Raw genomic sequence first — 23,425 nt, 5'->3', positions numbered from 1 at the left:
CTCATCACGACAACCAACTCTTTCAAACTATGGATTGAAACAAAGAAGATGTACAAGGTAACTACTCCTTCATCCAGCTGATAATTGCCCCTACACCCCCTTTCTGAAAACTCTTCAATGTTCCATAATATTAAGTCCCACAGTGAACCAATGGTTATTCAACATTGAATGTGGCAAATTCATTTGCAGTCCTTTTAACAGGTTGTACTATTGGCACTTTTAGCAACAATGGTTATAACAGTTTGTCTATTGAGGGACGGTAGCCATACTGAGGTCTCAACTGTGCCTGCAATAATGTTAGAGGTCCCACAACCAGGTTTGTCTCCAGTCACAGAGACAGAAAGAAACACATTAATAATGTTCTATATGTCTATAGGTGCCCTGTGGGTAAGGCAAGTAAGTGGCAACAGAATGAGTGGGGAACTGGCACCGGGGTGGGCAAAGTCAATCAGTGGAAATGGACACCCAGGGTAAGACCCCAAGGCTTCTTTGTGAGGCCGGGGAAAGCGGTCCACCCACCATCGAACTTCCTGGCCCACAAGGAAACCTTGAAAATAAATACCCTCCTGGGCATCTCCTGAAGCACAACCACCCCCACCCACCCCTGACAGGCCTGGTCTGATGGGGAAGCCCTAACTGTTCAGGCCTCCAACTAAAATTATACATGAAACACAAAAGGTTAGCATGCAGGTACAGCAAGTAATTATGAAGGCAAATGGAATGTTGGCCTTTATTGCTCCGGGGTTGGAGTGTAAAAGTCGGGACGTCTTGCTACAAGGGTATTGGTGAGACTGCACTAGGTTACAGTTTTGGACTCCTTATTTAAGGAGGGATATACTTGCATTGGAAGCAATTCAGAGTACGTTCACTGGGCTGATTCCTGGGATGAGGAGCTTGTCTTATGAGGAAAGGGTTGAGCAGGTTGGGCCTGTACTCATTGGAATTTAAAATAATGAGAGGTGACCTTATGGAAACATATACAGTTCTGAGGGGGGCTTGACAGGGTAGATGCTGAGAGGATGTTTCCCCTCGTGGGGGAATCTAGAACCGGGGGCACTGTTTAAAAATAAAGGGTCTCCCATTTAAGGTGGTGATGAGGAGGAATTTATTTTCTCTTAGAAAGTTGCTAATCTTTGGAATTCTCTTATACAGAAAGAAGTGGAGGCTGGGTCATTGAATATATTCAAGGCTGAGATTGATTTTTGATCTACAAGGGACTCAAGGGCTATGGGGGGCAGACAGGAAAGTGGAGTTGAGACCACAGTCAGACCAGTCATGATCTTATTGAATGATGGAGCAGGCTCGAGGGGCTGAATGGCCTACTCCTGCCCCTCTAACTTATGATTTTATGCTCTTCTATTATTGATATTATTGGGACCAGGCCTCCATCTTTAAACTAGGACCCTGTTGCCTTGCTATAGCTGTTCTGCTGGCCTGCTCAAAGGAACAGTTTAACTCTCAGATCAGTCAGGAAGGCTGCAGGATCAGAGAGAACCTCCTTGCTTTCATTTTAACTCCTCCCCTCCCTCCACAACCTACCCGGTTTCCCCCAAGCGGGAGGAGGGGGAGGGAGTCAAAGGCACATGAAGTGTAATAATTTACAGGGTAAGGGAGTAAAGTTCAAACTAAGATCAAAAGTTCGGGGTCCACTGAGGCAGATGTTGACCCCACTGCATATTGCTGGGGTGGGGTCATTTCCACAGGAGGACAAGGTGAGCGACAACATCTGGTCCCTCTCTGCCAGTGCTGGTTGGAACAGCACCCTGCTGTGGCCTAAAGAGATGTTAAAGGCCCAGGGAGGACTATAGAAACAACCAAGTGTGTTTTCTTCTGTTCCTAAGGGAGAAAGGGGGCATATTAATCTTGATGGTCTCTAAGATTCATATCTTTCTCTTAGGCCCTTCCAGTATGCATTTTCTTGTATGCTCTCAGTTGGGCCTAGGGGTGACATACTGCGGCTGGAGGGAGGAATTGCCTGGGTTAGCCCACCCCAATGGCCCCAAAGTCTCTGTTAAATGGAAAGGAAGCGGGTGGAAGAGTCCCTGCCCCTTACCAGAATTTAAGGTGGACCAAAAAACTAGGGGATAGATTGGAGAAGTTGGGGCTGTTCTCCTTAGAGAAGGTTGAGAGCAGATTTGATAGAGGTGTTCAAAATCATGAGGAGTCTGATGAGGGTCAACAGGGAGAAACTGATCTCAGTTGGCAGTATAGTCTGGAACCAGAGGACCTGGATTGAAGGCGATTGACAAAAGAAGCCGAGGTGACATGAGGAAGAACTTTTTTTTAATGTCGTAAGTGGTTAGGATCTGGAATGCACTGCCTGAGAGTGTGGAGGAGGTTTTCAAAAGGGTGTTGGATAACCACATGAAGAGCATAAAAGTAGAGAGCCAAGGGGAAAGGGTGGGAGAGTGGGACTAACTAAATTGCTGCTGCAGAGAGCCAGAATGGGTGCGATGAGCTGAATGGCTTCCTTTTGTGCTATGATTCTATAAATTGCTCTCCCCTGATCTGCCCATTTTTACTTCCTTTCCAAACCTGGAAATTTTGCACCCAAGGATCTCAAAATGTGGTTAGACCTGAGAATGGGTAAGAATATTGGAAGTCCAAACTTCAGAGGGCTGAATGGTCTTATTCACATGCTTAGCATTTTCTTCTGTTTGCTCTTGATTGTAAAGCCATGTTTGTGCCACCAATTCATTTTGCTCCCTGTTTGAAGTGATGGGCAACCTTCCACAGCTTGACACAATGGTACTGATGGCGCAAAGGGGGTGAGGGCAGCCTACAGCACAATGTCTCTACAACAGCATTCATCATCATCATTTAGCCTAACAAAGCTTTCAGTGATCTGAAGCAGTGTAGTTAGATTGCATCTTCACTGACAGTTCACAGCTCTCCCGGGGTAGGAGGTGTTCTGGATGGCTGTTCACTCCGTGTCGTGCAAGTCATGCTTTAAGAAATCTCCAAGGGGCCCAGAGGTACTTTGCATTGATTCTACTTCATTCAAGCACAACAATGGTGCTGCGTTTCTGGCCATTTTTAAACTCTCCTCTGGGGCTAACTGCATAAAGCTGCAAATGAAAAATATATCCTGCAGTGCAAATCATTTAGGGAGTATGTTTTTGTTTCTGACATTTTGTGCCAAGCAGCCCCAGAATAGCTTTCACCATTCACTTCCTGGCTGATCACTGATCCTAAATCTGCAGATTTGTCTCTTTAAATTTCTTGGTTCCCCACCCCCACCCTTTTTAAATTAAGGAAGTTACCTTCCATCTCAACAACTTACATTTACATTGCCCCTTTAGCATAGTGAAACCAGGTAAGGTGCTTCCCAGGAGCGATGACCAAACAGAATTTGACACTGAGCCACATAAGGAAATATTAGGACAGGTGGGTGTCTCAAAGGAGGAGAGGGGTGGAGAAAATTAGGGAAGGAATTCCAGAGCTTAGGGCCTGGGTAGTTGAAGACATGGCCACCAACGGTGGAGCAATTAAAATTGAGGACCTGCAAGAGGTCAGAATTGGAGGAGCGCAGAGGCTGAGGAGGGTTGCAGTGTTGGAAGAGGTTGCAGAGATATGAAGGGGTAATAAAAGTTTGTCATGGAGGCGGGTCCAAGCTTCAGTATTATGAGATACACATGGATATCCAAAGAAGAATAGGGGAGCTCTCCCTGGTGTCCTGACCAAAGTTTTCCTCTCAATGAATATCACTAACAACAGGTTATCTGATCATTATCACATTGCTGTTTGGGAGAGTGCACTTCAGAAGTACTTTGGCTGTGAAGTGCTTTGGGACATCTTGAGGCTATGAAAGACGCTCTATAAATGTAAGTCTTTCTTTCTAATTTAATAAACAGAAAAACTAATACTGCACCATAATCCCTTCACTTGACGTACAGGACCCAATTATCATGCTGGATAATATCATAGTCAATTTCAGATCAATTTTATATAGAGTCAAGTGACAAGCACTCAATATAAACACCGAAAAATGTTAAAATTGGAATGACTTTCACATTAGTAGTTTAAGAGAATTTAAATAGGCTTTAAAATAAAGTCATTGGCTCTTGTATAATTTGCCTGTCCTCTTCCATGCCCGTTGTTAGTCCTAATCTGGCTTTTAACATTCTTCTGATGTTTTTTATGGATTATTTCAATCAGCTGAAATTATGGCTGTGGGAAAGTGGGTTGATGTTCAGGAGGGAACCATATGTTGCACTCAAGCATTGAGTTGTTGGGCTGACTTTTTCAACAGCCATGGGGGGGTAGGAATCGGAGGTAGGCGGGCCTTACACGGTCCCGCCTCTGGGCTATTTTTGATGGTGGGGGGGTGGAGGGGGCGGCGCAGTGACGATTACACGCTTGCAAGTGGCAGGTAGCCCATTAGGCCAAGTAAAGGACCTATTAAAGTCACTCAGCAGAAGCCGAATGGAACTCTCCAGTTAACATGCAGGCCCCCACTGAAACCGAAACATGGCTAAGGGATACTGCTAGAGAACAACGCACCACCCTCCCTGCCCCCACAACCCTCCACTCGCCATAGCAATCGGGCCACAGCTGCCATTCCATGATAACAACCTGGCAGCTGTGACCTATTTATCAATGAGACCTCCCCTCTCTCTCTCTCTATTACCTGCATTAGCAACTCCCACCTCTAATGGCCTCCTAATTAATGTTCCAGCCTCAAGCACCCGCTTAATCGGACAGCGAGTGCACTCCCTGGCCACCGATTGGCAAAGATTACGCCCGGTGACAGGTGCCAACGCAACAGAGGGTCGGGACCCGGAAATTCGCTTGCATAGGGGTCCCAATCCCGGAACAACAATCGAGCCCATTGTGTCTACTAGTTAAACTAGAGTTCCTTGCCTATAAACTTAACTTGAATGAAGACATTATCACCTCCAAAGTCTTACCTCAGGGTCAGGTGACCTGAACTGTTGCTTCTCCTGCCATTATAATATGCATTGTTCCATCAAGTTCATATTCAGGGTATGCGAGCATAGGACCAGAGGCAAGTCAGAGTGAGTGTTAGTGCTTCATGTTTGCATAGATAGAGCACATTTCCCTACCACAGCCTGCTTCAGCTGGAGTCAAACTTGGACCACCCTAGGATGTCGACTGCGCAAACCTGGAGCAATCCTGGAAACTCCCAGAAGCCAGCACCTTTTCAGTTGCTAGAATAAACCTGACTCCAAGAGCTCAGCTGGGGCCTTTAAATAGATTTGGGTGCATTTCAGTGAAGCTCATGAGCCAATGTTCACATCAACTAGCTGTAAACTGGGTCTGTTTAATGGGTAATCCCAGTGAATGGGATGATGGGTACGGGGTGGGGTGGTGGGGGGGGTGTGGTGAGGGAGAAGGGGGAGGTGGAGGAAGGCAGGATTGATCTCAAGTTTGTTCACTGCTGCAAGTGAAGACACAGTAGGGGTGAATAAACCCTACTTGTTTTAGGGTCTACTTTGTGTTTTTATTAATATTTCATAGAATGTGAGCATCGTTGGCTGGGCCAGCATTTGTCACCCATCCCTAGTTGCCCCTTGAGAAGGTGGTGGTGAGCTGCCTTCTTGAACCGCTGCGGTCCCTGTGGTGTAGGTACACCCACAGTACTGGCCTGCTTCAGCCTGCTGCAGTGCAGAAAACATTCGTAATATGAAGCGGTCAGAATTCCAGATCCAAAGCAATCCCAAAATGAACCATTTCTGTTGCCATTTCAAAGGACTCAAATTTCAACCAAATAGGGGAACCTATGCATCTGGGCAGGGTGAACTACATTGCTATCTCCTGTTGCACATGGTAAACATGACACAATACTTATTCCAAAATCACACAAAGTGGAGTAAGATCACTTGTTAGCAATGGTATAACCAGTAGCTGAGGTACAGTGCCTGCCTGGTCCCTGGGCTACCTATAAATGAGTGGGTAGGTGAATGCTCTAAGGGAGTGACAGCTCACCTACTGGAATTGTTCTGAGAATGCTGAACCAAAGGAAGAAGTCACAAATGGAACCCAAAAATGAAAATGTGGGCCTTGGCCAAGAGTAGAAGTTGGATTATCCCCTGCCCTCCCCAGAGAATTGGTCATACTGGTAAATGGAACAAACTCCCAACAAAACGCCCCATCAGTCTACTCTCAATCATCAGTAAAGTGATGGAAGGGGTCATCAACAGTGCTATCAAGCGGCACTTGCTTAGCAATAACCTGCTCACTGATGCTCAGTTTGGGTTCCGCCAGGGCCACTCAGCTCCTGACCTCATTACAGCCTTGGTTCAAACATGGATAAAAGAGCTGAACTCCCGAGGTGAGGTGAGAGTGACTGCCCTTGACATCAATCACAGAATCGCAGAATTTTAACGGCACAGAAGGAGGCCATTCTGCCCATTGTGTCTGCACCAGCTCTCCAAATGAGCATTATGACCTAGTGCCATTGCCCTGCCTTTTCCCCATACCCTTGCACATTGTTTCTATTCAAATAATCATCTAATGCCCTCTTGAATGCCTCGATTGAACCTGCCTCCACCACACTTCCAGGCAGTGCATTCCAGACCCGAACCACTCGCTGTGTGAAAAAAGCTTTTCTCCCGTCACATTTGCTTCTTTTGCAAATCACTTTAAATCTGTGCCCTCTCATTCTTGACCTTTTAACGAGCAGGAACAGCTTCTCCCTATCTACTCTCTCCAGTCCCCTCGTGATTTTGACCATCTCTATCAAATCTCTTATCTCCTCTTAGCTTTCTTCTCTCCAAGGAGAACAGTCCCAACCTCTCCAATCTACCTTTGTAACTGAAGTTTCTCATCCCTGGAACCATTCTTGTAAACCTCTTCTGCACTCTCTCCAATGTGTTCACATCCTTCCTATAATGTGGCACCCAGAACTGTACACAATACTCCAGCTGAGGTATAATGAGTGCCTTATGTAAATTCAGCATAACTTCCTTGCTCTTGTACTCTATGCCCCTATTAATAAAGCCCAAGATACTCATATGCTTTATTAACTGCTCTCTTCACCTGTCCTGCCATCTTTAATGATCTATGCAAATATACACCCAGGTCTTTCTGCTCCTGAACCCCCTTCAAAATTTCACCCCTTATTTTATATTGTCTCTCCATGTTCTTCCTACCAAAATGCATCACCTCACACTTCTCTGCATTGAACTTCATCTGCCACCTATCTGCCCACTCCACCAACTTGTCTATGTCCTTTTGAAGTTCTACTCTGTCCTCCTCGCAGTTCACAACACTCCCAAGCTTCATATTATCTGCAAACTTTGAAATTGTCCCCTGCACACCAAGATCTAGATCATTAATATATATCAGGAAAAGCAAGGGTCCCAATACCAACCCCTGGGGAACTCCACTACAAACCTTCCTCCAGCCTGAAAACTATCCATTGACCATTACTCTCTGCTTCATATTTTTCAGCCAATTTTGTATCCACGTTGCTACTGTCCCTTTTATTCCATGAGCAATAACTTTTCTCACAAGTCTGTTGTGTGGCACTGTATCAAATGCCTTTTGAAAGTCCATGTACACCACATCAACAGCATTACCCTCATCGACCTTTTCTGTTACCTCTTCAAAAAACTCCAGCAAGTTAGTTAAACATGAGTTCCCCTTTAGAAATCCATGCTGGCTCTTCCTTATCAACCCATATTTTTCCATGTGACTACTAATTCTATCCCAAATAATTGTTTCTAGAATCTTGCCCACCACTGAAGTTAACCTGACTGGTCTGTAATTGCTGGGCTTATCCTTATAACCTTTTTTGAACAAGGCGTGATATTTGCAATTCTCCAGTCCTCTGGCACCTCCCCTGAGTTTAGGGAAGACTGAAAATTTATGGCCATTGCCTCTGCAATTTCTACTCTCACTTCCTTCAATGTCCTTGGATGCATCTCATCTGGTCCTGGTGCCTTGTCAAGTTTGTCAAGTTAAGTACCGACAGCCTATTCGACACTTACACCTTATCAATTTTGAACCCTTCTAGTGACAGAGTTTCCTCATCTGTCGCCATGGCCTGGGTAGCATCTACCTCCTTGGTAAAGACGGATGCAGAGTATTCATTTAACACCTCAGCAATGGCCCCTTTGTCCATGTGTAAATTCCCTTTTAGGCCCCTAATTGCCCCTACTCCTCCTTTTACCATCCTTTTACTATTTATATGCCTATAGAAGACTCTGGGATTCCCCTTTATGTTGGCTGCCAGTCTTTTCTCATAATCCCTCTTTGCTTCTCTAATATACTTTTTCGCCTCTGAACCTTCTGTATTCCTCTTGGTTCTCAATTGTATTTTCTACCTTTTCTACTTTTTCTTCTTCATCTTAATTTCTATCTCCTTTTTCATCCAGGGAGCTCTGGATTTGTTTGTCCTACCTTTTCCTTCGATGGAATATACCTTGTCTGTGCCCGAACCAATTCTTTTTTGAAGGTAGCCCATTGTTCAGCTACAGTTTTCCCTGCCAATCTTTCATACCAGTCTATCTGGCCCAGCTCCGTTCTTGCCCCATTGAAGTTGGCTCAGATCCAGTTAATTTTTCTTACTCTGGATTGCCTATCGTCCTTTTCTATCATCATCCTAAAACGTACTATACAATGATCACTGTTTCCTAAATGTTCCCCCACTGACACTTGATCTACTTGGCCCATCTCATTTCCAAGAACCAGGTCCAACAATGTGTCTTTTCTTGTTGGATTGGACACATTCTGCTGTAGAAAATTCTCCTGAACACAATCTAGGAACTTTTGCCCTTCTCTGCCCTTTATATTACCATTGTCCCAGTCTACATTCAGGTAATTAAAGTCCCCCATTATAACTACTCTATAATGCTTGCATCTCTCTGCAATTTCCCTGCAGATTTGTTCTTCTATGTCCTTCTCACTATTTGGCGGTCTATAGACTACACCGAGCAGTGCAATTGCACCTTTTTGTTCCTTAGCTCTAGCCAAATTGATTCTGTCCTTGAACCCTCTGGGACATCCTCTTTCTCCAGCACTGCAATGCTCTCCTTAACCAATACCACCACCCCTCCTCCTTTCCTTCCTTTCCTATCTTTTGTGAATACCTTGTACCCGGGAATATTTAACATCCAGTTCTGCCCTTCCTTGAGCCAGATCTCTGTTATCGCCACAACATCATATTTCTGTTATGGCACAGCGGATGGTAAATGCTAAGCTACTCAAATCCAAGAGGGCAACTTGAAACAACTGCCACAACTGTTTTGCAATTCATATTTTGATTACAAGATGTGTGCCTTGAATTCAGTAGTAATGAGTCTACTGAGACTTAGAGGTTTTTATAAAACTAAATTAAACATTTATTAATTAAATAAATAATTTTAACCACATACATAGGTCTACAAATTACCACGATGATAACTCCTTGCTCCCCTAATTAATCTAACTCCCAGTTATACCTCCGTTAAGGCAACAGTAAAAACAGAATAGATTTTGATAGACCCAGGCAAACACACACACAATACCCTGGACAGGGATATTCACAGTGAATTCTCTTAGCTTCAGTTCCTACAGGCAGCAGCTTGGTACATAGAGGCTGGAGGCTTTTCACATTTGTTAGATCTTAGAATTCCTTCTTTCCTTACACATAACCTCATCTCCTTTATGCATGTCTCTCCCTTTTTAATGTAAATCCCATTGTTTCAATATGTCTTTGGAATTTACCTTTCTAAACAGCTGTCAACTTTCAGAGCAGCTGTCTTTAATTCAATTAACACACACACTCACACTCACTCCACACCCCACTATTCCTACTTTACAATAAATCCCAATATCCTTATAAAAATTATTATATTTTCATGACATTTCCACATGGCAATCTGCACCTGTAACTCCCCAATCTTATTTACTATACTCTGTGTCTTCACATACATGCACAGTAACCCTGATTTAGATTTTGTTACTTTCTCCCTCACCCCGACTTCACCTATTAACTTACTATTCTCTATTTTAGTGCTATTTGTCCCTCCCAGTATTTCGTGCACCCTGGTATTCCTCTCTATTATTTTTTCTTGGTTCCCACACCCCTGCCAAGTTAGTTTAAAGCCCTCCCAACAGCATTAGCAAAATGCCCCACAAGGAACTCAGTCCCAGCTCTGTTCAGGTGCAACCCATCTGGTTTGTACAGGCGCCATCTCCCCCAGAGCCTGTCCCAGGAATCTAAAGCCCTTCCTCCTGCACCATCTTTCCAGCCACACATTCATCTGCCTTATCCTCCTATTTCTGTAATCTCTGGCATGTGGCACTGGGAGTAATCCTGAGTTTCAGGTCCTGCTTGCTAATTTTCTACATAGCTCCTTAAATTCTGATTGCAGGACCACATCCCCCTTCCTACCTAAGTCATTGGTACCAGTGTGGACCACAACCTCTGGCTGTTCACCCTCCCCCAGAAGAATGCCCTGCAGCCGCTCTGTGACATCCTTGACCCTGGCACCAGGGAGGCAACATACCATCCTGGGGTCATGTCTACGGCCACAGAAACGTCTGTCTGTTCCCCTAACCAATGAATCCCCTATCACTGTAGCTCTTCCTTTCTTCTTCCTCCCCTCCTGTACAGCCGAGCCGCTCGTGATGCCACAAACCTGGCTCTGACTGCACTCCTCTGAGGAACCAGCGCCCTCACCAGCTTCCAAAACTGAAAACGGATTTATGAGCGGGACCCCAGGGGACTCCTGCACTACCTGCCTAATCTCTTGGACTGCCTGGTGGTCACCCATTCCCTCTCTGTCTCCAGACCTTTAAGCTGCAGAGTGACCACCCCTCTGAACATGCTATCCACGCAACTCAGCCTCGTGGATGCTCCACAGTGACTCCAGCTGCCGCTCAAGCTCTGAAACCCGGAGCTCAAGTTTCTCCAGCTGACAGCACTTCCTGCACATATGGTCAGATAGGACACCGGTAGCGTCCAATGACTTTGTTCATATTACAGGCCATTTATTTCACTTGACTGAGTCTTAACTCTACTTCCCTTACGTTAAATTTATTCTACTTTGGATTATTTATATTACTTGATTATATTGGCCCTAAATTTCCCTTATTCCTGATGCTTCTCAGTTAAATCCAAATACAGCTACTTGTTTAAAAATATTACAATTTTCTAATTTACTCACCAGGTCCTACTTACCAAGACTGCTGCTCTTCTTTCTGAGGAAAGGTAGAAAAGGAAAGGAGCACCTCCTCCCTCCTCACCAAACTCCCTCAGTCACCTCTGCTCTCGAACTCCCGCTGTATCTTGCGCTGTTTTTATGGCTCCACTGCTCTCCTCTAGGTGCTGTTGACTGCCTGTCCCAGGGTCCTCCTCTCACTCTCTCCTCTAGGTGCTGCTGACTGCCTGTCTCAGGGTCCTCCTCTCGCACTCTCCTCTAGGTGCTGCTGACTGCCTGTCCCAGGGTCCTCCTCTCACACTCTCCTCTAGTTGCTGCTGACTGCCTGTCCCAGGGTCCTCCTCTCGCACTCTCCTCCAGGTGCTGCTGTCTGCCTGTCCCAGGGTCCTCCTCTTGCACTCTCCTCTAGGTGCTGCTGACTGCCTGTTTCAGGGTCCTCCTCTCGCACTCTCCTCTAGGTGCTGCTGACTGCCTGTCCCAGGGTTCTCCTCTTGCACTCTCCTCTAGGTGCTGCTGACTGCCTGTCCCAGGGTTCTCCTCTTGCACTCTCCTCTAGGTGCTGCTGACTGCCTGTCCTAGGGTCCTCCTCTCGCACTCTCCTCTAGGTGCTGCTGACTGCCTGTCTCAGGGTCCTCCTCTTGCACTATCCTCTAGGTGCTGCTGACTGTCTGTCCCAGGGTCCTCCTCTTGCACTATCCTCTAAGTGCTGCTGACTGTCTGTCCCAGGGTCCTCCTCTTGCACTCTCCTCTAGGTGCTGCTGACTGCCTGTCCCAGGGTCCTCCTCTCACACTCTCCTCTAGGTGCTGCTGACTGCCTGTCTCAGGGTCCTCCTCTCACACTCTCCTCTAGGCAGCACTTGACCAAATGTGGCATCAAGGAGCCCTAGAAAAACTGAAGTCAACGGGAATCAGGGGGAAAACTCTCCACTGGTTGGAGTCATACCTAGCACAAAGGATGGTGGTTGTGGTTGTTGGAGGTCAATCATCTCAGCTCCAGGAAATCACTGCAGGAGTTCCTCAGGGTAGTGTCCAAGGCCCAACCATCTTCAGCTTCTTCATCAATAACCTTCCTTCCATCATAAAGTCAGAAGTGGGGATGTTCGCTGATGATCGCACAATGTTCAGCACCATTCGCAACTCCTCAGATACTGAAGCAGTCCATGTCCAAATGCAGCAAGACCTGGACAATATCCAGGCTTGGGCTGACAAGGGGTAAGTAACACACCAACCCCCTTCCCTGCCTCCACCCTGCAATCACATACCTAGTTAGATCCTTTTATCCCTTTTTGAAGAGAGTTTATCAATGCAGAAGTAACTGCTTTTTTTATTCATTCATGGGATGTGGCTAGGCCAACATTTGTTTCGCATCCCTAATTTCCCTTGAGAAAGTGGTGGTGAGCTGCCTTCTTGAACCGCTGCAGTCCCTGTGGCGTCGGTACACCCACAGTGCTGTTAGGGAGGAAGTTCCAGGATTTTGACCCAGTGTCACACAAGTGCCGGGCAATGACCATCTCCAACAAGGGAGAATCTAACCATTGCCCCTTGACATTCAATGGCATTACCATCGCTGAATCCCCCACTATCAACATCCTGAGGGTTACCATTGACCAGAAACTGAACTGGACTAGCCATATAAATACTGTGGCTACAAGAGCAGGTCAGAGGCTAGGGTCAGAATTTTCAAGCCCCTCACACTGGCGGGATCTTCCGGTCCCGCCGATGTGAACGGAGGTTTCAATGGCTCACTGGCACCGCCACGGGGAGGCTGGAAAATTCCGCCCGAGGAATCTTGAAGCGGGTAACTCACCTCCTGACTCCCCAAAGCCTGTCCACCACCTACAAGGCACAAGTCAGGAGTGTGATGGAATACTCCCCACTTGCCTGGATGAGTGCAACTCCAACAACACTCAAGAAGCTTGACACCATCCAGGACAAAGCAGCCCCGCTTGATTAGCATGCCATCCACAAACATTCACTCCCTCCTCCACCGACGCACAGTAGCAGCTACACGATGCACTGCAGGAGCTCACCAAGGCTTCTTAGACAAACCCACGACTGTTGCCATCTAGAAGGACAAGGGCAGCAGACACATGGGAACACCACCATCTGCAAGTTCCCCTCCAAGCCACTCACCATCCTGACTTGGAAATATATCGCCGTTCCTTCACTGTCGCTGGGTCAAAATCCTGGAACTTCCTCCCTAACAGCACTGTGGGTGTACCAACACCACAGGGACTGCAGCGGTTCAAGAAGGCAGCTCACCACCGCTTTCTCAAGGGAAATTAGGGATGCGAAACAAATGTTGGCCTAGCCACATCCCATGAATGAATAAAAAAAGCAGTTACTTCTGCATTGATGAACTCTCTTCAAAAGGGGATAAAAGGATCTGACTAGGTATGTGATTGCAGGGTGGAGGCAGGGAAGGGGGTTGGTGTGTAAAGGTGAATGCAGTATTCAGAATTTGATGGAATGCTGTGTGTAAGATGCACTTGTCAGTGTTGGGGTATGTTGATTGTCAGGGTTGGATTAATACCCCCGAAATTGTGCTTGGTTCACATGGCAACATTTCACAGAGTTTCATTGTCTTGAGGGGTCTACCTGTGATTGAACTCCCTTTGTGAGAATTGTGCAGTTTGGCAGAGTGCAAGGGTGGGCCAGTAGTACAATGATTGTAGAAGGGCCAAGATTGAGATGCCAATCCTGCCAGGACCTTTTTATTTCCGTATGATTGGCCTAGAATCAGAAAATCCTGATGAGAAAATGACACAAGATTGCTTTGTCAGCAATTTCCTGGCATATTGCTCCTTCTGACTGTATTTTTTAAAATGACTGTCATCTGTCCTAGATGATGGTGGGATGGACAATGGAGGGGCAGTTACAACAACCTTTTCTTCTTTTGGAGTTGGAAGACCATCTTGTATGTGGGCACACAAAAGGGGGCATGCAGCCCAACTCCGCCCCTAATTATTTTTCTCTGTAGAACCTCCAACAGTTCCAACAGGAACTTTTTGGTACATCAGGATTTGATAACATTCAGTTTGCACCCATTTATTGCACACTCTGTTGATTCTACACAGCCCCAAGTGCGGGGAAATATTGTAAACTGTCTTTTTTTCCGCAATTGTTGATCTGTTGTGCATGTTACTGTACCATTGACAATGGAGGGGCAGTTACAACAACCTTTTCTTCTTTTGGAGTTGGAAGACCATCTTGTATGTGGGCACACAAAAGGGGGCATGCAGCCCAACTCCGCCCCTAATTATTTTTCTCTGTAGAACCTCCAACAGTTCCAACAGGAACTTTTTGGTACATCAGGATTTGATAACATTCAGTTTGCACCCATTTATTGCACACTCTGTTGATTCTACACAGCCCCAAGTGCGGGGAAATATTGTAAACTGTCTTTTTTTCCGCAATTGTTGATCTGTTGTGCATGTTACTGTACCATTGTTTTAATGTGCAATGGCTATGGAGCTGAAATGTCTCATGGAGCCTACAATAACGCATAGTGCATCATGCATCTCTGTGTTCCTCTGATTTAGTGACCTGATTAAGAACTTACAGGATTCATCAAGCTAAGACAGATACATTCCATAATAAAAGCAAAATATGGCGGATGCTGGAAATCTGAAATAAAAACAGGAAATGCCACTGAGTTTTTCCAACATTTCCTGCTTTTATTTCAGATACATTCTATAGTGGAATGTAAGGCCCCAGACTTCTGGTTGCAAATTGACTGGCTTAAACCTTGAACATATGTTGTTATTTAAATCTGTGATAGCAACAGAATAGATAGAGAGAAGAGCAAATGAAATTCTACTTGGAAATAGAGGCCTCCTAATATTGGCCTGACTTCAAGTCACAAAGTATCAATAGGTCCCAGGCACTGACAGATGCACCAGGCCATGCAAATATCTTGGCATTTGCTTTACGCCATTAATATTGAACCTTCCTCTCATTTTCAACTTGGTAATTTATGACCTTCTGTGAACGTGTGATTGAAATATGATGGGTATTGCTCATCCAGTGATGTGAATGGGTCAAATGGAAGGCAGCACTTTCAGAAGACAAACCCTTCCCTTTAATGTCTCCTTGCTGGTGCGATTCAGACACTCTCATTCCGATGGAGAAATTTCCAGCAAAATACTGACAAATCAATGAGAAGCTCCTTATCTTATCATCTTATTTCATCTGATAGAGGGGAGAAAAGTTTATTCAACTGAGCCTGGAAGTAACGGAGAAATTTTTGCCATCCCACACACTTTATATCCTTACATTAAATCTATCTGCTATTTTAGTGTTATCCCATTTATTTCAAGCAGGTTAACATCTACAAAAGGTAGAAATCCGATGAATTTAATAAGTGTTCAGTGTTTGTTCAATGATCACAGATTTCTCACAGAAAGCACCACACTTTCAAACTTCCTTTAGGTCAGCCTCTGCCTTTGTAACAGATACAGGGCACACATTTTCCCTCTAACCGACTGACAAAACAAGGCTCTTTGATGTGCCTTCCTGCCACATTAACTGGAGCAATGAAAGCTTTCCCTGCTGGCATTCCTGCCTGCCATGATGAGCCCCCAGGGATTAACCATTTGGGCACTTGATTACAACAGTTGCATCCCTTTTAAAGGAAGCTTGAGTCTTGTGTTGCAAGAACGCAATGGTGAATGATCAAGTGGCTTTACAAACAATCCAAGCCTTGCTCTTATAGCTTATGGTGGTAACTGAGTCTTTCAGTGGTGTAAGTCTGAGTGGTACAGTTCCAATCTCCCATTGCAACTGCAGCAAACTCTCAGAACAGTGGCATTAGTGGCCATCTTCAGCTATTTATTCCAGGGGTTCTGCTGTCCTCTTCCCAATGTGTCATGTGGGATGTTGGGACAATCTCTGTGAAAATTCAGGACTTGTATATTTTAAAGTGAGGAGCTGGAGCTCTGTCTTTTACTTGCCCTGGTGAAGGAATGCGGAGGCTGTAGATTTATTCCCACCTTGCCTAAACGAACTAGACGGGGGGGGGGGTCAAACCAGGGATGCAAGATAAACCAACGTCAACTCTTATCTCCACAGAGGCTGCCCGATCTGCTGAGCATTTCCAACAATCTCTGTTTTTTTATCGGAGCGATATGGGGCTCTATTTAATGCTGGTGATGTGGGTCTCGTCCACTGGCTGGAGAACCAGTGGGAACCCCACATTCCTTCAGTGTGGGAGGCCCAACTAAATTAAGTGCCTGTCCGGCATTTAACAGGCTAGCGATGGGCCTTCCCAGAGATTTATGATCACCCTGAAATCCTGCCTGCCAAGAGCTGCCGGCCAATTGGAGGTCAGCAGTTCTCCATTACTGGCAGCACCACCAGGCTGCTGCTGCTGGTAATGCTCCAAGGATCTCACCAGGGATCATCGTTGAATGCCTGGACGCAGTTAAGTGAGGGTGGAATGGAGTTTGTAGGGAGAGAGAGACAGCTGCCCGCCCCCCCGTCCCTTTTGCCCCCTGCCCCGCCCTCCTTTCCCATGGCTGGGCCCCTGGATCTGGCACTGGGTGCCTGACAACAAGGGACCCCCCCACCAGCACCACAAGGCTGTAGGCAAACATGACAGGGTCTGCTGGGCAGCCTTTGGGAGGCACAGGAGAGGCTTGCAACTCCCATTTAATCCCTGAGCCACAACTAAATTCCAGTGGGCTCACGGATAATTGGTGTCAATTGGCTCAATAATGAGCCTAATTGACATCCCGCTGTGAGTGGGTGAGCTTCTCACTTTGGCCCCTTCCCTCCTCCGACTTAATCAAGAGGGTTTTTCTCCAGATTGGCAGATTGATGCTTGGTCTTTTCCATGATTAAGTGGGCGCGGACACCATGTTTCCTGTCACAATGGCTGGATTAAATTCCACCATGGTTTCTTTTGGGTCGGCACACAATACATTTATCCAGTGAGTCATTGACCTGCACAGCAGGGGTCTTGTTGTTCAGTAGAATGAAAGAAGTGAAGCCAGTCAGCAGACTGAGCAATAATGAACACACACATCATATTTACAATGGCATACTATGATATATATTTATTATCATATAAGAAGGGCATCTTTGATGGCAGGTATAATATATTTGAAAATTTTGTTTTCTCACAAGAAGCCATGATCTCTGATTTGAAAGCTCCAACATCATTGTGTGGGATACACTGATCCTTCCCAACATGTCCTTCAGAAGTCCACATTTTCACTTCTGCAAGTCCATCCTGGCTGAAGTTGATGGAAATGCCAACACCGCCATTGATGAAATGCTTTGCTCCAATGGTCACTGTTGCTTCCTTTGAACAGTCATTGTCTGGGGTTTAGGCAAAGCAACAAAATGAAGTTCTGAAGACCAGCGATGATGAGAATCCTTGGGCTTGGTCTTCAACCTAGCATTCTAAGTCTATCACAAAATCCTGTTCATTTTTTTTTGATAACCAGTGCTTGTAAAAAATCAAAATGGAAACCAAACTTCCTCTTCCAGGCTTGTTAAAACATCACAGTATGACATCAAAAGTCAAGAAGAGACAATGGGGCTTCATCCATAGAAACCACTCATTGCTGCTTCTAAGAAACAATCATGTTTACAATGATAAAATAGCAGATCACCTGTCATACACTACCATTCTATACCCTTGTGCTTTATCTGAATAAAACTTGTACATAGTACATATATTTCCCATGTTAAAGGCTAAATGTTTTCTTTTGTTCCTCATACAATTAAAGGCAGTCTGAAGTCAGTAACAAGGAATGGCACAATAGCTTTGTAATATTACGAGCATCTAATGGTTACTATACATAACAACACATTAAGCTAAATGAATAAGATGCAAGTCGATGTACTGTATCTGATGTTACTTGGTGAAACTTATACATAACAAGAATTACACAGGTTTGACACTGTTGGTTTGGCTTCATTTCACACCCTAGGTATCCCTCTTTTGTCTTTTACCTTAAAAGAAAACATTTAAAGGACTGTCAAACCCTTACTGTGGATTGTCACTCAGGTGCTGCATGGCTGTGTCATTTCACAGGCAGTTACAGGGTAAGAGCTTTGGGACATTTTACTACATTAAAGGCGCTACATAAATGCAAGTTGTTGTTAGAGGCTGCATTTCTATAATTCTTTTGTTTCACAGGTTACGATAAAGGAGCCATAAACATACTTGTCTTACAATTGTTTTTCTTTCCCCCTGACAATTGTGAATTAAATCTCACCTGCACAGGGAGCATGAGCAGCAGAATCTGTTGGGGAGGGGGGGTTATCATCCAATCCTTCTTGGTTAAAGGAGAGGACTTATTAAAGAGTTAAGTGGTAATTAAGGTCTCGGGAGCAGATATTAATCTGGACTCAAAACACCAGAAGCATCTACACTAACAATGATTAAGGTGTTCATTCCAGTGGTTACTTTGTCAACTGTAGCCATTTAATTAGAATTTAGTCAGCCCATTCACCACTGGAAATGTCTTGGAGTAATCTTCATTAATCAGCCTCCCCCGAAAAAATCCACTTCCCTTCAAAGGAGAATAATAGGTAATTGCTTTTTTTGAGGTTGGGGGAAGGGAGGGCCGAATGTTAGCTCTTTTTGGTGAAGAATGTCAGTAGTAGTGGAAGGTTTTTTTTTTACATCCAATATCAGTAATGTACTCTCACATTCAATTCAAACCAACAGGAAAGACTCACTCTGCAGTGCCTCATCAATGTCATAACTGCCAATCTCAGCTGAGAATCTATGTGACAGCTCCAGTCCAGAATGTCTCCTCCCTCAAATTTCCAACAGCGAGAGTAACAGTTTAATGGTGATTAACACAAGCTCATATTGAATGCAAAATCACATCCACTTTATTCTACGATCTCAGTCAGCAGCATTGAGATCACCTGCACTCAATTCACAAAGGATGCTTGCAGCCATAAGGGAGAGAAGGGAAACTCATCCAGAGTCTGGTTAATGATGTATAACTTGTATCAAAGTGTTACTAATTCTAGGTTGAAAGAGAATTTAAATTCTTTTAATTTTTCCCCTGCCTGTTACTCATCAGTAGAGTGGTGGGAAAGGATATTTCAGGTGGTGGGAGATGCTCTGGGAATGGCTGCTGTTGGATTCATTCTTAAAATGTACCTGGTAAGATTTTGTCTGTGTCTAATACTGACTGTTGGTTTTATAGTGATGGTGGTTCATTTCTGTTTTCAGTCCATTTTTCCTGTTGTTAGCCACAGGTGTCTCAGCTGACACAATGTTTTTGTGTAATCTGTGCATGATGACTTCTACAGTGCAGGGAATCTCAACTGTCATGTAACAATGGTAAGTCTTTTGAGCAGGAAACAGCAGCTGATTAAATCACTTTACACTCCTCTGGCTTTGGGCTGGCAGTCATTTAAAACACCAATTAATGTCATATTTAACACTGAATTTACATTACTTAATGTAAGGCTAACTTTGGATGATTACTTTTGCAATTTGAATTCGGTTGTTAGTCCTCTGATTCTAATTATCAGCCTGTTTCTCCTCTAAGTTGGCATGACATTGGATACATAGTTTCTTTAAGATAAATTCAAATTACATTACATTATATTATGGAAATCTTTCAAACATCAGGCCTTCCACCTGATACAACATGTAGTTGTTTAAGTGTATAATTCAGCAGCAAGGAGTCTCTCTTGTAGATACACAAATCAACAAAAGGAATGAGGAATGATAATTTGCACCATAGTCAATTATGTTTTGTTCTGCTTATACCAGTGGTCACCACACACTAAAGTCTGAACTTTTGTGCAATGTCCTACCTTGAAATTGTTTAATATGAGAATGCACAAATCGCTCTCGAGCTTTACAATTCACTTTTTTTTTGTCTGTGGCCACAATCCAAACCACTGCTGGACCATCAGGTGATGGGTGCAGGCTTGCAATTCAGCCACATGCTGTGACTGTCTGATTTCAATCCAGTCTCTGTGCAGTTCTCAAATAGAGAGCAGACACTTCCCCACAGGAAGAGAACTATGTTGGCCAATATTAAATCACTATAAGGTAGGAGGGAGAACTGCACCTTCACATATTTCCCATTGCTGAATGCTTTTTTAAAAATAAAGTCAGGAGACTGCACCAAGCCTTAGTTCAGTCAACATGCTGCAGCTTGGTAGGATGCTCAAAGTCTGCTGAGAATTATAGGTGTGTGGAGGCGGGTGACAAATGTCCCTTAGTCATATAATGAATACCACTGCTTGAGGATGATGGTTTCTTGTGTCTAACTTAGATCAAATGAGGTGCTTAGAAGCTTAAAGTTTAAGCTTTTATTCATGACTCAGACACATTGTGCACTGGCCAACTGCCTTTTAATGTAGTTGTCAGGCATCGGGTTTGAAGTTAAGCTGAGGGTCGCATCAATCAGTTCTGCCTTCTATAGATAAGGAGCTGTCTGTCTGTTATTTTAAGTGTTATACAAGAACCTCCAGTTGCCCAGCTTTCAGTTACCAGTCAAATCTGGAATGCATTGCCCCTATTCATTGCTTCTCCCAATGAGGCCTATTTGGAACCAAGAAACTGTATGCTAGGCCTCACAGGTGTGAACTAGTGAATCACATCACCTCCATTCGGGCTTCCAGATGTCATGGGATAAGTGGAATAGCCCAGCCAACACTTAATGGAATGTTTAAAGGGTTCTGTAAATTCTTAACAGAATTTGCTGGATTCTCCTATTGACTTCTCTCTGCAGTGAGCATGGAAGATTCTCTCCCTGCTGTCAAACATTAGGAACAGGAGGCGGCCTCGACCCTGTTCTACCATTTGATTAGATCATCGCTGCTGCTGGATTATGAACTGAAGTGCGGCGTTTGGGTCCAAATTTAATCCATTCTAAGGACTATGAGCAACAGGGCTGATCTGTGAACTCTCCAAGGTTACTGAAACCCCATTTCAATTAGTGTTCACTGATATTCAGCGGAGGTAAAGTGATCACATTTTTTATGGAGTTATCTATTTTATGTTTGTGTTTTGGGGGAACACATGCTCAGTTTTTAGTTGATAAAGATCATTTGATTGTGGGAAAGACTTGTTTTTTTTTTTGATTTCCCATTAAAATAATTGTGCACAGAGTCCACTGAGAGTTACTCAAATCAGGACCAGCTATTTTTTTTTCCAACCTCCACACATTTCCAACTATGGCTCAGTGGAAACATCGGTTCTAATCGTTACCATGGTGGTTCTACATCTAACACAGAACCAAAGGTAAGCTTGAATCTTTTTCTTTCGTACAATGTTTTACGCTTCACTCAGCAAGCGGCACAGGTACTACCTTCATCTGTTGTGAGCTTCTCTCAAATGGCTAGACTCTGCTGTCCTGGACAACATCCCATCATTAAGTTTGCTGGGCTGCCAGAGGTCGTCTTGAGAGCGGTTTCCAACTTTTTTTTTTAAAATGAAGAGAAATTCGTCTTGGGCGGAAACATAAAATGGGCGATTTGCCAGCCCGTTTTACATCCTGTCTTGTACTGTCGCCCGAGACAAATTTTCCGCCTCCCAATTTTAGTTGGAATTCAGTAAAGAAATGAGACAGCACTGACCTATCAATCGAACCTGCGCTACTTTCCTGCTAGTGTCCAGTCATTCCAAATCTTAAGCAAACTATAGTGTAAAGTGACCATTTGGCGGGGTGGGGTGGGGAGGGGGGAGGGGGGGAGAAAAAGATAGTGAGTGTAAATATGTTTCCATCAGTGATAGGAAATGAATCGCTGCAGCAACAGGTTTCACTCGGGATAACATGAAATGTATTCTATTTTTTTTTACCTTAAGAACATGACCACGCAAGACGATACGAGCGGCCTACAGAAGCGTTCACGATAATCAGTGAATAAAAAAGTCCTTTTACAAAACTGGAATATGACTCTAGATGAGAGAAAAAAGTTGGTTTTCTTTTCGCAAAGTTAGTGTAAGAATGAGTGGAGTCCACGGAACAGTCATCCCCAAAACTGTCATTTTGTTTCAAACATGTAGTCGGGTTGTTTTTGAGTGTGTCTCCAGAAGGTTTGTTCAATGACTTTGGTAGTTCAGAATTGGACAGCTCCAGTCTCCGTGGACAGTCCAGTCTCCTTTCCGCTCGTTGAACCGTGAGATAAGTGTGTGTCGTGGTGGTTGCCAGTCGTGAGCCTCCGCCATCAGCAGGTGAAATCTTCAAAGGTGCTGCGAGGCGGGTGGTGAGGTAGAATATTGGCTGGGTATGTCATTCCCACTGGGTGGCTCCTTAGGTTCTCACATGGGTTCTGTGGAAAGAAGAAAATTCCGCGCACCGACTGTCAAAGAGTGGCAATATCTCGTCTCCCCATCCAAAATCCCAGGACCATGGGGACTCATTTCAGCTGCTGCTGTATGAGATGATGGGAGCACAGTGAGCTTGGCATTCCAGAAGGATAAGATCAAATGGGACAAAGATTCATCAGAATCTATCTTGTGAGAGACTGTAAGGCACGTCAATGGGAGATGTGCCCTTAGGCTAAAAGTGAGTCACAAGGTCAACTGAGTGCAAAAATCCTGCACAGGACAGATACACCTTTTTCTGTTAAACTCTACAGTATATAACATGTAGGTCAGTAGATAAATAGCAGGGTAAGGTTATGGTTCCATCAAATGTTTGGGTGAAGTTACTCTTCTGAGTTGCACTTTTTTTCAAAATAAAAATAAAATAGTTCAAAGAGAAACATTATTCAGCTCGTCAAGGTAAGGTAAACTGCGCAAGAAAGTTTTGACACCCAGCGTGGCATATAGCACAGGCAGCGTTAAAATTTCCTTCACTCTGTGTCGATAAAATGTCTTAGCCAGAACTGCAGAGCAGCACAGCCTACACTCCCCTCAACAATTGATGCAGTGCTCATCCACGGTCCCTGAAATCTGGATGGAGATGCCCATACTCATTCTTGTAGGATCCTTACAACCAGCAGACGGAGGAGGCTCTCATCTCATCAGCTGGGACTGTTTAAACTGGGGTCCTGAAGAATGTAAGGACAGGGTTCCAGCAGAATGATCTCTATGCTCCTCCCTTCACTTTTTACATTGGTTGCCAAGTGCCAGTCTCCACAGTTCTGCTGATAACACGGAGGCCTGACTATTAGAGAGATGCAGCCTGGCAGGATCGCTTCCCCACGCAAAGAGGCTTTTGATTATTAGGTAATTGGCAAAAAGTGGAGGTGAGATGAGGAGAATGTTTTTTTAATGTAGCTAGTTATGATGATCTGGAAGGTGCTGCCTTAAAGGAGGGTGGAAGCAGATTCAATCGTAACTTTCAAAAGGGAATTGGATGAATACTTGATGGGGAAAG

General features: G+C 44.6%; 1 protein-coding gene across 3 annotated transcripts in view; it reads right to left on the bottom strand.

Moving 5' to 3' along the window:
- Positions 1-17,149: 17,149 nt before the first annotated feature.
- LOC144672593 (acid-sensing ion channel 1-like) overlaps positions 17,150-23,425 on the bottom strand; it is a 226,679-nt gene continuing 220,403 nt past the window's right edge. For all 3 annotated transcript variants that reach the window (XM_078534414.1, XM_078534416.1, XM_078534415.1), the window contains one exon: positions 17,150-22,373. In XM_078534414.1, the coding sequence (XP_078390540.1) occupies positions 22,269-22,373 (105 nt within the window). In that variant the 3' untranslated portion in view covers positions 17,150-22,268. The remainder of the gene's footprint in view (positions 22,374-23,425) is intronic.

The sequence above is a fragment of the Cetorhinus maximus genome, chromosome X (assembly GCF_964194155.1).
Source record: "Cetorhinus maximus chromosome X, sCetMax3.hap1.1, whole genome shotgun sequence".
Taxonomy (NCBI): domain Eukaryota; kingdom Metazoa; phylum Chordata; class Chondrichthyes; order Lamniformes; family Cetorhinidae; genus Cetorhinus; species Cetorhinus maximus.
The sequence above is the reverse complement of the archived record's forward strand: the minus strand, read 5'-3'. Positions and strand labels throughout refer to the sequence as shown.